Genomic DNA, 13,785 nt, shown 5'->3' on the forward strand with positions numbered 1-13,785 from the left:
CACAACTGAAACCACTTCAAGATCTTAAACTTTTTTGCAAAATGGTTTTCTTGTTTTTCAAACAGTTCTAGTTATTGATCCCTCCTGGAGCTCCCACATTGTACTGTATCAGGGTGTAAACTTGCTCTGTCGCTTTAAAGGGTGCAGCATAAGGCCATGCAGCTCCACCAGCTGGTGTGTGTGAGGGGTGACCCTGGCTCTGCCTGCTATCCACCCCCTTTTAGACAAGCTGCTCGGAGGGGGAGTGGGGAAGCAATTTGATAGCAGCTCCTGTGCTTCCCCCCCCATATTCAGGGGCTACACTTCTGGCTGGCAACACATGGCCTATGCGAGTGGGGAAGGAGGTTTACTCTCTCTCTTTACCCTGTGTGGCCATAGAGGATGGGCTTTTCCAAAGTCCCCAGAGCCCAGATCCTCAATGAGTTAGGCATACAAGTACCTTAGAGGATCTAGACCTGAGTGATGTAGAAGCACAAGTCTCATAGATATTCAGTGGGATTTGTGCTTCTAAGTCACTTAAGCATTCTTGCAAATCCCACTCAGAAAGGCTAGCCTCAATCTAGCCCACTAGGGTATGCCTACACTGCAATAACCCAGCGGCATGTCCAGGGCTGGCCTAGGTCAGCTGACTTGGACTCACGGGGCTTGGGCTGGAGCCTGGGCTCTGAGACTCCCTCAAGGGGGGAGAGGTCTCCGGACCCAGGCTCCAGCCCAAGCCTGAACATCTATATTGCTATTTTTAGCCCTGCAAGCCTGAGTCACCTGACCCAGGCTCTGAGACTTGGTGCCACTGGTTATTGCCCTGTTATTTGTACAACGAAGCCTTGCTAATACTCACATTGCTAATCTGCCACTCTAGTTATTTTCACAACAGCCCTGTCATCTCAACCTATTATTTCAACAAGATCTAAACAGCTGTAGTGAGGCTTCCTGCACTTAAGAAACCACTGCTCATTCAAAACAGGCAATACCTTCACTAGTGCACCACCAAGTACCGGCATAAATAATTTTAACCAAATAGCACTTGTCAAAGTCAAAGAAGAAAGTATGTTCTCTGAGGCAGTTTCCTTGATTTATTCAGATCTTCACATTGCATTTGTTCCCTTACTCTCTGCTTCGCAAAATGTGCTAATATGCAAAGAATCTCCTAGTCATGGACTACATCCACCCTGATTGAATTGGCCCTGCCAGCACTGGTTCTCCACTTATGAGGTAACTCCCTTCTCTTCATGTGTAAGTATAATAATGCCTGCATCTGTAATTTTCACTCCATGCATCTGAAGAAGTGGATTTTTTACCCACGAAAGCTTATGCCCAAAATAAATCTGTTAATCTTTAAGGTGCCACCGGACTCCTTGTTGTTCTAGTCATGAAAGGGGAATTGGGAAGGTTTAACTGTATTTCTTTGCACAGGAACCATTTTCCAGTTGCACTGGATATTTGTTGTACTGAAAGCTCACCACTTCTGAGGTAGTCCCCAGTCATTGGCCCCAGCCCCCTGCTCATAAAAATAGAGCTAAGACAAGACAGTACATTACCAGCGTGGAGTCCTTTGATTCAGAGTGTACACTTAGCACTTTGAAAGCAGATTTCTGTTTGCATGGACTCTCACAAAGCCGAAAGGCTCTGTCTTGTCTAGGTGGTTTTCATACATCTCTTGCTAGCGTCGTTCTAATCTGAAAAGTGACTGTATGTGGGGGTTCCGTGTTCATGTGCCTCAGAGGGTTCATGGGAAGTTTACTCAGTTTTATACACAAAGGGGCAGCAAGTTTAACTGGACCGCTTTGTCTGCTCCCCGGCTCTGGAAAACAAGCTGGGATCTTTCTGGCTTGAGCTTCATCACAGGTGCTTGTCCAAGATAAAGCAGCATTTTGAACAGCCTGAAGGGGAGATTCTTTAGAACTTGCTTCTCAGACTGCGCTGGCAGCAGCACCAAGATGCAGCCATCAAATCTGTTGCCATATACTCTAGAAATGGTGGGTGAAATCCTGGCTCTGCTAAAGTCAATGGCAAATCTCCCATTGACTTCAACAGAGTCAGGATTTTCCCCTTTCATTGCAAAATCCATTTAATTCTTTGAATGTGAAATGCACTCCAGAAGCCTCATGTTTGCACCCTGTGAGAGGGATGGACACGGGGGTTCTAGGGAATCCCCACACTCTGCATGTTGAGGGGGATGCTCTTCGATCCACAGATCTGCTGACCCAAGTTCCTGGAGAGGAAAGGTGCTGCAGTTGTAGCAGCTACTCCAGACTATAGGCTGGTTTGCTAGCTAAGGGGGAGTGGGGAGGGGAGGGAACTGTCCTGTGACCCCATGCTGTACCTATAGGTTGAAGGATGGATTTCACCCTCTTCACTCCTGTAGACTTTGCCTGCAGAAAGCCTGACTACTCAGACTTCGTGGGTGAAGTGAATTTCTGTGCCTATATGAAATGACTGAATGCTTTAAAAAAGGTGTCAGAAGAGCTAGATATTATTAATGTCAGCAGCCACTGGGCTCATAAACAATCCTGTAGTAAAAGATCAAAGAGATCCATCTGCTGGCCCCATCTGAGTGAAGGTTCTGTCAGCATTCCCATTACACAATCACTTTTTCAGACACTTAAGAACATAAGAACGGCCATACTGGGTCAGATCAATGGTCCATCCAGAATACCAGTCTCTGACAATGACCAGTACCAGATCTTCAGCGGGAGTGTACAGAACAGGGCAGTTGGATGGATCCACCCATCTTCCTCTTCTGGCAGTCAGAGGTTTAGATACACCCCAAGCATGAGGTTACATCCCTGACCATGTTGGCTAATAGCCACTGATGGATCTCAGAGTAGCAGCCGTGTTAGTCTGTATTCGCAGAAAAGAAAAGGAGTACTTGTGGCACCTTAGAGACTAACAAATTTATTTGAGCATAAGCTTTCGTGAGCTACAGCTCACTTCATCGGATGCATTCCGATGAAGTGAGCTGTAGCTCACGAAAGCTTATGCTCAAATAAATTTGTTAGTCTCTAAGGTGCCACAAGTACTCCTTTTCTTTTTTACTGACGGATCTATTCTCCGTTAAATGACCTAGTTGTTTTTTGAACCCAGTTATACTTCTGGCCATCACCTCAGCCCATGGCCCTGAGTGCCACAGGTTAATTATGCATTGTGTGGAAAAAGTACTTTGTACAATTAACCTGTGGAACTCATAGCCAGGGGATGTTGTGAAGGCCAAAAGTACCACTGGATTCAAAAGCAAACTAGATAAGCTAATGGAGGAGAGGTCCATCTAAACTTGTAGTTTAAGTACTTCAAGTTCAAACAAGGTCTTGGCCAAGAAGTAGAGTTCCTGCAGCTGATGCAGGGCCCTGTCCTACGCATGATGTTGGCAGGGACTCAGAACAGTGCACATACCTGATACAATGAGTTGCTGCAAAGGGCTGGGAGCAGGAAGGAAGGGTTTTCAGCTTTTATTCAAATGCTGCGGTTTTGCATGTGAACATTAATATAAGCTGAGATTTTCAAAAACACCCGTGGGTGTCTGGTACGCAGTTCCCTTGAATTGGACACCTAATTCCCTCCGATTGCTTGAAAAATCTCACCCTTAGTACACAGAAATATAAACATAACCAAGCAAAGGCTAACAAGGCAGAACTATACAACCGTTCTTCACCAGCTGCTGGAGGATGCGTCTGGAATTTCACCTCAAGGTACAACTATACTTGTTTTTAGTTGCCGTGTGAGACTTTCTTAAGGGAATTAATAGGTGAAATTTTATTAATATGATTCTTCTCCATTCTGCTCTGTTGATTTTTATCAGATGTAACTGATTCTTGCTGGGCCCATTCCTTTTGCCTTGACTGAACTTCCAGAAGCCAGTTTAAAAGTTCCTTCCCTGTTTTTGGATAACATCTTAGTCTATTAAAAATCTAAATTGCTCTTTGCTATTTATGCTCTCTTGGTTTAACTTTGTGCCGTTTGCTCAGCTTGGATAATTAAAATAGACTCGGCAGTCTCATTTTCAGTATAGTCCGCTTCTAGCCAATTTCACTTTCTGGTACTAATGCTTTACAATGCTGCAGCCTTTGGGTTGCAAATACAGGGCAGATCATGCCTTGTTCTACTGAAAAACCCATGCAACGGGTAAAGTCAAGTCAAGTCAGGAGTTTTGTGCATTCATGCTCATAGAGCTCCTGAGATTACGTGATGACAGGGTATATGGCATAGGTTATGGGAAATAGTTGGTTTTACTATTTGGGTGGGATTAGTGATGGTAGTAAAGTTAAGCACATGTTTGTAGGATCAGGGTCTGTGTGATATCATCTGGTGGTTTAGGAGAGAGATCCTTGAGCTCAGGTGATGGAAGCCTGTGGGTTTGGATATTTTTTGTAAGATGAAGGACCAGGTTTCTAGCCCTTCCTCTGCAGGTGATTGATCTAGCAGTAATGGCTGTTGCCTGCCACACATGAGCATGGTTCACCCACCAGAATGGGCAGGGAGCACAAACCTCAATATGTACAAGTGTCCTGGTAGCCTTGGAACAGCTGGGTAGAAGGGTCGAGGCTTCTAGGGAGAGCCTAGCCATTTCTGTGGATGGCTGACCTCACTGCTGCCCTTATCGACCCATATGGCCCTTCCCCTCTCCACTGTAGCTGTGCCCCACTCATCTACCCCCAACAGGGACAGACAGGATGAAGCAGGGCCCACGGGAGTGAATGCTAGAAGAACCCATTCTCCATATGCAGGAAGTAGGCGTCACTCATATCGAGGGGCGGGAACGGGAGGAAATCAGGCTCAGGCTCAGTATTGACTGCAGGATATTTGTCAGGGACTAAGTGGGTAAGTGATCAAGGCTGCCTTGGCCCTACTAAACCTACGTGATAGAAAAATCTGCATAAACGTCAGTCTCGGTCTGTAACCCTGCTGCGGCCGTGACCCTCATCTGCTGCCATTGTGGCCTTCCACCTTCAAGGGACTGGTTGAGGGCCCCCCGTCTACAGTATGTAGCATAGGTACAAGATTCCCTTCATGCCTGCTCCACTCAGCATGCCGTACCCTGGGGGGGGGGTTTTGGGGGGAGGGGTGTTAAGAGGGCCTTATGTGCCAGGGTGAGTGTCACCCCTGAAGTGAGCAGGGAGGTACAGCAGCAGACTGTTAGCATACCCCGTGATGCTGAACACCATAAAGAAGGTGGGTGTGGAATGGCTTGGAATGAATATCACACCCCCGAGTGTCTGCTCTTACCTCCACCCCACCCAGAGACTTCACAGACAAAAGGCCCCTGGAAACTGCAGGGTGCTCGCCACACGCTCTTTAACCTCTTTGGCTTTAAAAGTGAGTTAAGCCCTTGATCGAAATATTAAAATCCATCGAGGTTAAAGGGCCAGTGTCTAAACTTGCCCCTCCCCCCTAATTTAGGTTTTGTAAAATATTATTCCAAAGCTTAAGACCCATGAAATATTTCCTTTAAACTGAAAGAACAAAAAAAATTGCATAGAATATTCAAATGGAGAATTCATCTAATTTTCAAAAGTATCAAAAACCAGTCAGTTGCATTTAGGAATAATTGCCTGTGCAAATGTGAAAGACAGGCCGATGGCATAAATGCAACAGGACTAACAAAGCTGGCCTTGGACAAGTAGCCTAGCACCAAGATGCATGATTGCTGATTGTGTGCGTTGTGTTAGGAAGATGTGAAAGCCCTCAAATAGTCCTCAGCTGTGGATGAAAAGAATAAGAAGAACATCAGACACCCTGCTTTGTTGATCATTTTCTTTCCAGAAAATGTTTTAACACTAACTAGCAGCATGATGAATGACTAATGAATCCACATTATTTAAAAAACAAAAAAATAAAACCTTTATGAACCTTGTTAATTTAAAAACATTGTTTTTTAAATAGATTAGCCATATTTCTCATCTTTGTGACAGTGCCTTTTTCAGTCACTCTTTTGATCTACACTGAAACAACAAGTCTTGGATTTTCATCAAAGCAGCTTTAAAGGTTGGGTCTCTAGGAGGACGACTGTGCCAGGGATTCTTCTTCTCTCTCATTAACATTCCCAAGGGAAGAGTCTCCATTCTCTCCTCACACACCCTTGGCAGCTAACATGAATTATTTGCCTGTATAACTAGTGCAGTGCACATGATGTTCCAATTTAACAGCTTTATCACCTCCCCCTCCCCTCCCCCCACGACACGTGAATATTTCTGTTATTGTTTTGGTGATGATCTGTGCCTCCCTCCACAGCAGGAAGTACCTGAAGGTGAGTTTTGGCTCACTTTCTGCTCTTGGTTTCAATCTGGAGGCCAGGTCAGATAGGGATGATTTAGGGTTTCTCAAATCTTTTCCTCTTGTGATCACTACTTACTCCCTTGCATATCTTTCACCACCACACCTTTCCAGCATCTAAAGAACTGCTTCTGAGACTAACCGCCTGAACTAGGGGCCATGGGCGGGGGGAGGGGAAGTAGTCTGAGATCTCAAGAACGGGTCATGGCTAAGCTTCAGGGAGCGAGTGGCCCCAGCTGCCTCCCAAAGTTGGCTGTCTCGTATGGCAGGGAGTTGTCACAGCATTAGCTCACTGGACAGAAGGTTTCTAGATGGATTTTCTATTAAAGATAGGCCAGAAAAGGATCCCCAAGTAGTTCAAGTGTAAGAGTCTAAGTTAACCAGAAAGTGTCCCCTCTCCTCCACTTCTAGACTGACCCCACATTGTGCAAACCAACCTGCCTAGAAAGGCCCTGTACCAAATACCCAAGGGTTGTACATGTGCTCCCCACCTTGGGGTGGCTCTGCTGCCTTGTCAGTCACTATACTCCTCCTGCTCCCTCAGGGCAGGGTACTTGGGAGCCATTTTCCACTTCATGTGCTTTGGTTTCAGGCAGGCTGCGAGGGAGGTTTTCCTGCTGATGCTCCTGGCCACCTCCTGGCTCTTGGCCTTTCTGGGGGGCGAGGCATGTCTGACTAAGGGCTGGGTAGGGAAGATTGTCTTGCCCTTTGGAGCCCCCAGCAGCTGCCACACTTCTCCAGAGGTTGAACTGCTCAGGTATTGCCAAGGCCTCTTTCCACTGCTGTCCCGCACATGGACCCTGGAGTTCAACTTCTGGACCAGCAGCTTCATGATCGTCTGGTGTCCATGGATGGCCGCTAGGTGCAATGGGGTGTAGCCACAGCTGGACTTCACGTTCACATCCACGGGGGTGCCTGCTTTCTCTGCCCCACTGACCAAGTCCTGGAGCACTTGGTTGGCTCCATGTTTGGCTATCCAGTGGAGTGCGGTGTAGCCCGAAATAAAGTCCTTCTGCAAAGCAAGCTGGGGATCTTCCAGGAAGAGCGTCTGGACCTGCACCCAGGAGCCAGCAGCCACCATGATGATCCAGTTGTGTTCCTTGGGGTCTAGCGGCACAGAGGAGGACCTGGAGTCCAAAGGTCTGTGTGGGACGGGCAGCACCTCCTCTGCGGGCACACAAGTCTGTCTTTGCACAGAGCCCAAGAACTGGAACGTGATGGGAGTGTCCACATCTGGGGAAGCCAATATTGCCCCCTTGGCCATCTTCCTGGACCTCCGGGGGCGCCGGCTTCTCCTCCCCTGGTCCTGGGCCCTCAGCTCATCCTCCGAGGAGGACACCCTGCTGCTCCCCTGGGCGCTCTTGCTCCTGAAGGAGTGGCGGGTACAGGGCACGGTGCCATTCACCTCCACCACCTGCCTGTTGGCTCTGCGCTCACTGCGGAGGCAGCGGTGGCTGGGGGCCCCGTTGCTGAGCAGCTGGCAGCCCGAGGCTAGCGCCCCTGGGTCCCTGGGCCCTTGGCCTGCTCCCCTGGCGGGGCTGGCAGCCCTGTCCCCCGCCTCCTGCGGGGAGTCGCTCCCCTCGCTGCCGGTGCCACCCCTGCTGCCCTCTTCGCTCCCGGGGCTCGCCTGCTCCACGAAATCCTCCAGGTCCTGCAGGGCCAGCTGGCAGCGGATGCTCCTGAAGACGGGCGGGGGGCACCTCCAGTCACCCTCGAGGAGCGGCCGGGCCGGGGCCGGGCAGCTGCCGTCGGCCGAGCGAGGAGCGGACCAGCTGTCCCGGGCCGCCTGCCCCGCACCTCGGCTCCTCTCCACCCATTCCTGGGTCCGCTGCTGCTGGAGCCAGGCGAGAGCGCCGGGGCCGGGAGCCCGGGGCGCCCCGGGGAGGGCGTGCGGGGCAGCTCGGCGCAGCTCCGGGCCCGGGGCGCAGCGCTCCGGGGGGTGCCCCTGGCCGCCCGCGGCCCAAGCCGGGGCAGGAGGCGGCTCCGCTCCCTGCCTCCCTGAGTCAGCCTGGGGGAGGCCGGCAGCCCCCCGGCCAGCTCCGCCCGGGCAGGAGCGGGGATGATCCCGGGGGAGGCGGCCGCGGGGGGCCGGGCGCTGCTGCTCCGGGAGCCCGCCGTGCGCCCCGCTCCCCCGGCCTCCCGGGGAGCCCGCTCCGCTCCCTGGCTGGGCGGCTGGAGGAGCCGCCTCCTTCCCTGGGGGCGCACCGGCCAGGCCCTGCCCCTGGCACCGCCCGGGCCCCGGGGGCGGCTCCGCGGCAGGTGGCCTCAGCTCCTCGCCCAGCAGGTCCCGGTACCTTTTCCTCAGCACCACGTACTTGGGGCCGCCGCCCGCCTCCTGCTTCACCGAGGCCACCGAGTTCACGAGGCTCTTGAACTGCTCCCGGCGCTGCTGCACCTGCCCGGCCGCCCCGGGGTCCCGCAGGAAGCGCTTGAAGTGCCCCAGCAAGGCGGCGTTGGTCACTCGCCCCCCAGCCTGGCAGAGGAAATCCAGCAGCTCCTCCTGGCTCAGCTCCCTGGCCATGGCTCTGCCCCGTCTCTCGGTGCGGGTCACCGCCACCGGGCAGGGCAGCCCCCGGCCGGCCGGCCGGCGCAGCAGCGGGGGGCTCGCACCTCGCCCCTGCCCCTGCCCAGCGAGCCCAGCATGGCCCCTAGCCTGCCCCCCTCTCCCGGGCAGGTGCTGGCACCGCAGGGGGACGCTCGCCCTTCTCCCTGAGACCAGGCCCTGCTACGGTTCCTCCTGGCGTCAGTTTCACCTGCTCGCCTCTGCTCCGCCCAGCCACCCCCAGCTCCTCCCCTCTCTCAGGGGCGAGCCCTTCCCTGCTTTCCCGGGATGAGTCAGGCCGGGGTCACACCGAGTGTGAGCCCAGGAAGGGCAAGAGGCAGAGAAACTCCGCTCTCACCTGTAGGCAAGTGGTTGGTTTTGCTTGCACGTTACCTGCCCCCTCCCGTTTCCTTTGATCACAGCCACGCTCAGGGCTGTCACCGAAAGAAGGTGGGGAGAATGATGCGGTTGAAATGTGCTGCTTTGCCTGGCGTTGAAAGTGGCGTCACAAGTAAGTTTCATATGGAGGGGGAGGTGGTGGGATCATCATAATCTGGGGGAAAGAGATTTTGGAAAACGTGCCCCTTCCCTCCCCCCCCCATTTTCCTCTTAAAGTGTGTGGCATTTCTGCCGGTTAAAGGCTGGCTGTCCATTCCATTTTGGAAAAAATAATCCAGTTTCTTAAGGTAATGTGGCCTGAATTTAAAACAAAAACCCAACCCACTTATTTTTGAAAAAGGTGTGTGATTTGATGTGTAAACAGAAAACAACACAGCGTAAAATTATATGAACAAAACGAAATTACATTTAAAATTTGCTCTGAGGGGTTTTCTGCTCCTCTGATGAAGTTCGAGGGCCTGATCTAGAGGTTTTTAAAGTCAAATGGGCTTCAGAGCAAGCACTAGGTATGCATAAGGGTTTTTCCATGAGAAACTGATTAAGGCCCTCAGGCAAACATTTAGGTGTGGGAGTAACTTTGCACAGCTGAGTAGCTCATGAGTGCCAGTTACTCAGGTGCCTAGATATTGGCAGAATCAGGGCTTAAAACCTTGCTCCTATCATGGGCATTACTAGCATGTTTCCCCAGTACCCTGGCTGAGCCCCACGCATCCTTATTCTATCCCATTGATATCAGAGGGTGAAGCATGGCCCCATGCTAGCAGATCCTGTTCCAGGATTAGAGTACTTGTGGCACCTTAGAGACTAACAAATTTATTAGAGCATAAGCTTTCGTGAGCTACAGCTCACTCACGAAAGCTTATGCTCTAATAAATTTGTTAGTCTCTAAGGTGCCACAAGTACTCCTTTTCTTTTTGCGAATACAGACTAACACGGCTGCTACTCTGAAACCAGGATTAGAGTGTAACTGATGGGCATCACAGGGAAAATAGAGCAAACTAAAATAAAATTAAAAACTTGAAACATCAGAGTAAAATACATTTATTTTTGTAACTCCTGACAGTTATCGTTATCTTAAGTGTAATTTATAGGTATGCAATTTTCAGACAGGAATGTGATTTTCAACTGGATGGATTTAATTTGAAAAATTTATGTGTTTGAGATGGAAGGATTGACTGAGGGGAGAACTGGATTTCTATTCTCCTTGCCTCCGCTCTTATATTTTAGTGCCAGATTTCATTGTAAGACGCAAGGAGAGAGAGACACTCATTCATAGGTATTTATTATTAAATTCCTTCCTGTTGCGTAAGACACTAGGTATGTGAGGCACAATGTCTAATGTGTAGGATACTGGCATTCAAGAGGGTATTTCAAGGAAGGCTGAGAAATACTATTCTGCAATTGACAGTGCACAGGCAGATTGCTGTGAGCCTCATAAAGTTAATGGGGCCCGGCCTGCATTTAGCACTCGGGTTGCATGCTATCAGTTACAAGATTGTATCCTAGGAGTGCAGTTGGCAGGAAAGGGTTTAAAGTGAACTCCCAATGCTGCTGGACTAGTTTTATAGAAAACCTACAAAATTCCCCCTGGACCACTACATATAACTCCAAACATGCTGAACAGCTCTGCAGACGGACTTCAGGAAAACGAAGGAACCACTTACTGCCCTGCACATACTCCAGAAGGGACTGCCTCAAACAAGAAATCATCACTTTCTCTCACACACTGGAAGAAAAAAAATCAGGAAACTTGCCTGGAAATCATGCAAGAAACCCAAAACAATTAGGAAAAAAAACAAACTCATGACAGCCATCCAACCACTAAAACAAAAAGTGGAGCCAACTACAACTCCAAAGCCCATAGAACAGCCTCTCCATCAGAAAACATGGCACCAGGACTCACCACATGGACACTACACAACACCCTGACATCAGCAATTTACCAAAACTACGCCTAAGTGGAGCTGAATTATCTGTACTCTGCAAGAGACTGAACTTCTGCCGCACCACAGAACCTGATACATACTAATATGTGGAGAACTAGAAGACTTCTTCCACTGACTCTGCCTCAAAAAATTCTTTCACAACAATGATAACACCACCCACAATTGCTACATTCCCACTGCCTGTAATAAGGAAAAAACATCATCTGACTGCACATCCCACAACAGATGAAACCACACTCTTGGTCATTACACTCTTTGGTTCAGAAAAAAATTGACTGTGAAATCCTTAACAAATGTCACATCCATTACAATCGCCACTGCCAAGAGGAGAGCTCTACTGCCCCTGAAATTCAACCACCAAATAGTGATCAAACCACAGGGGGAGGTCATCATAGTCCTCAACCATGGTGACACTATCTGCTATAAAGAACACAAAGACCCCACACCACCATTTTCCCAGGAATTTAAGGATATCATGAAACCCTTCTCCAAACAGGTCCTTGAGAAACTCTACAATTTCATCCCCCTTGAATCCACCCCACCTCCTACATACTTCCCAAAATATAGAAACAAGAGGACTCAGGCAGACCCATCTGGCCACAGCTCTCTTAATGAAGGAAGACCAGGACTCATAGAAACCATCCTCAAATCACTCACCACACAAAGGCCCAGCTTCCTCCAGGACACAACCAACTTCCTCCAGAAACTCTGCAACCTTAACATCCTCCCTCAGAACACCATCCTTGCCACCATGAATGTCACCTCCCTATACACCAATATCCCTCACAATGACAGCATCGCTGCCTGACTCGAATATCCATAGGATAATGGACCACCCTCAGGTATCCACCCCAAACACTGGGAGGGAGGGGGAGGTGCTGATCGGCGGGGCCCGCCGGTGGACAGGAGGTGCTGGGGGAGGGGGAGGTTCTGGTAGAGGGGCTGCCAGTGCATGCTCAGCACCCACAGGCACCGACTCCATGGGTGCTCCGGGGCTGGAGCACCCATAGGGAAATATTAGTGGGTGCTCTGCCAAACTCCCCTTCCCCCCGCCAAGTGCGCCGCGTCCCCGCTCCTCCGCCAACCTCCCAGCGCTTCCCACCAGGCCACCGCTAAATGGCTGTTTGGCCACTCCGGGGTGGGGAGGGAGGAGCGGGAACCTGGCACACTCAGTGGAGAAGACGGGGAAGAGGCCAGGGCGGGGATTTGGGGAAGGAGTCGGAATAGGGGCAGGGAGGGGGAGGAGTTGGGGCGGGGACTTTGGGGAAGGGGTCGGAATGGGGGCAGGGCAGGGGCAGGGCCTCATGGAAGGGATGGAGTCGGGGCAGGGCCGGGGGCAAAGTGGGATTGAGCACCCACCAGCGGGAGCAGAAGTCAGCGCCTATGGCTCCAGCCCCAGAATAACCATGGAGTCAGCACCTATGTGCTGACATATCTCCATTGCAACAATAATCAACACCCCCCCACAACACACCTTTCAAGATCCATGGGTCCTACACATGCCGATCACAACATGTGGTGTACCTCAGCCAGTGCACTAAATGCCCGAATAACAACTGTGGGAGTGAAACTAGACAATCACTACACCTTCAAATGAACTCACAGAGGAAAATGATACAAGACAAAAACACCCTATCACCTGTGGGTGAACACTTTTCATGAAGCAATCACTCTATATCTGAGCTCTCAGTCCTCGGCCTCAAAGGAAACCTGCACAACACCTTCAAAAGAGGAGTCTTGGAGCTTAAATTCAAAATTTTGGTAGGAACTAAAAATCATGGAGTGAATAGAGACACTGGATTTATGGATAATTGCAACACTCTATAACCCACTTAACACCCCCTTCTAGCTTTTTTTCCCTCCCCCCCCCCCGACTGGAGAAGTGTTAATGGGCCACTTCACCTTGAATGGTCCCTTGAAATAATCTTGACTTTCGCTAAACAATGGTCCCTTGAAATAAACGACTTTTGCTAAACAATCTGTTCCACCTTGTGTTTAGCTATGACACTCTGAGTATATTTCCCAGACCTGAAGAAGAGCTCCGTGGAAGCTGATCCTTTCACCAACAGAAGTTGGTCCAATACAAAGATACACCTCACCCACCTTGTCTCTCTAATATCCTGGGACCAACAGGACTACAACACTGCATACAAAGTTCCCCTAAGTCACCTCTAGTCTATTGAATACTTTTGATGATGACATTTTACCCTATTTTTTTAAGGACTGGCAAGCATCTGCTTATGAGAATAATCTACAGAACATCTGTCTAGTACAGAGGTGGGCAAACTGCGGCCCAGGGGCCACATCCAGCCCTCCAGACATTTTAATCCAACCCTTGAGCTCCAGCCAGGAAGCATGTGGCTCCCAGAATCAGCGGATGTCCCCCTTCTGGCCCCATACATGTAGGGGCAGCCAGGGGGCTTCACACACTTTCCTGCCCCCACAGCTCCCATTGGCCAGGAACTGTGGCCAATAAGAGCTGTGGGTCGGCACCTGTGGACAGGGCAGCGTGCAGAGTCGTCTGGCCATGCCTCCGCGTAGAAGCCAGAGGGGAGACATGCCGCTGCTTCTGGGAGCTGCTTGAGGTAAGTGCCACCCGAAGCCTGCACCCCTGACCTCCTCCTTGCCCCA

General features: G+C 50.4%; 1 protein-coding gene across 1 annotated transcript; it reads right to left on the minus strand.

Annotated features, from left to right (window-relative positions):
• Window positions 1–3,237: 3,237 nt before the first annotated feature.
• SOWAHB (sosondowah ankyrin repeat domain family member B) lies at window positions 3,238–9,336 on the minus strand. Its single transcript, XM_043513668.1, has one exon. The coding sequence runs from the start codon at window positions 8,786–8,788 to the stop codon at window positions 6,782–6,784; it is 2,007 nt and encodes a 668-aa protein (XP_043369603.1). The 5' UTR covers window positions 8,789–9,336; the 3' UTR covers window positions 3,238–6,781.
• Between the last annotated feature and the right edge of the window lie 4,449 nt (window positions 9,337–13,785).

Source organism: Dermochelys coriacea, chromosome 4 (assembly GCF_009764565.3).
Source record: "Dermochelys coriacea isolate rDerCor1 chromosome 4, rDerCor1.pri.v4, whole genome shotgun sequence".
NCBI classification, from domain to species: Eukaryota; Metazoa; Chordata; order Testudines; family Dermochelyidae; genus Dermochelys; species Dermochelys coriacea.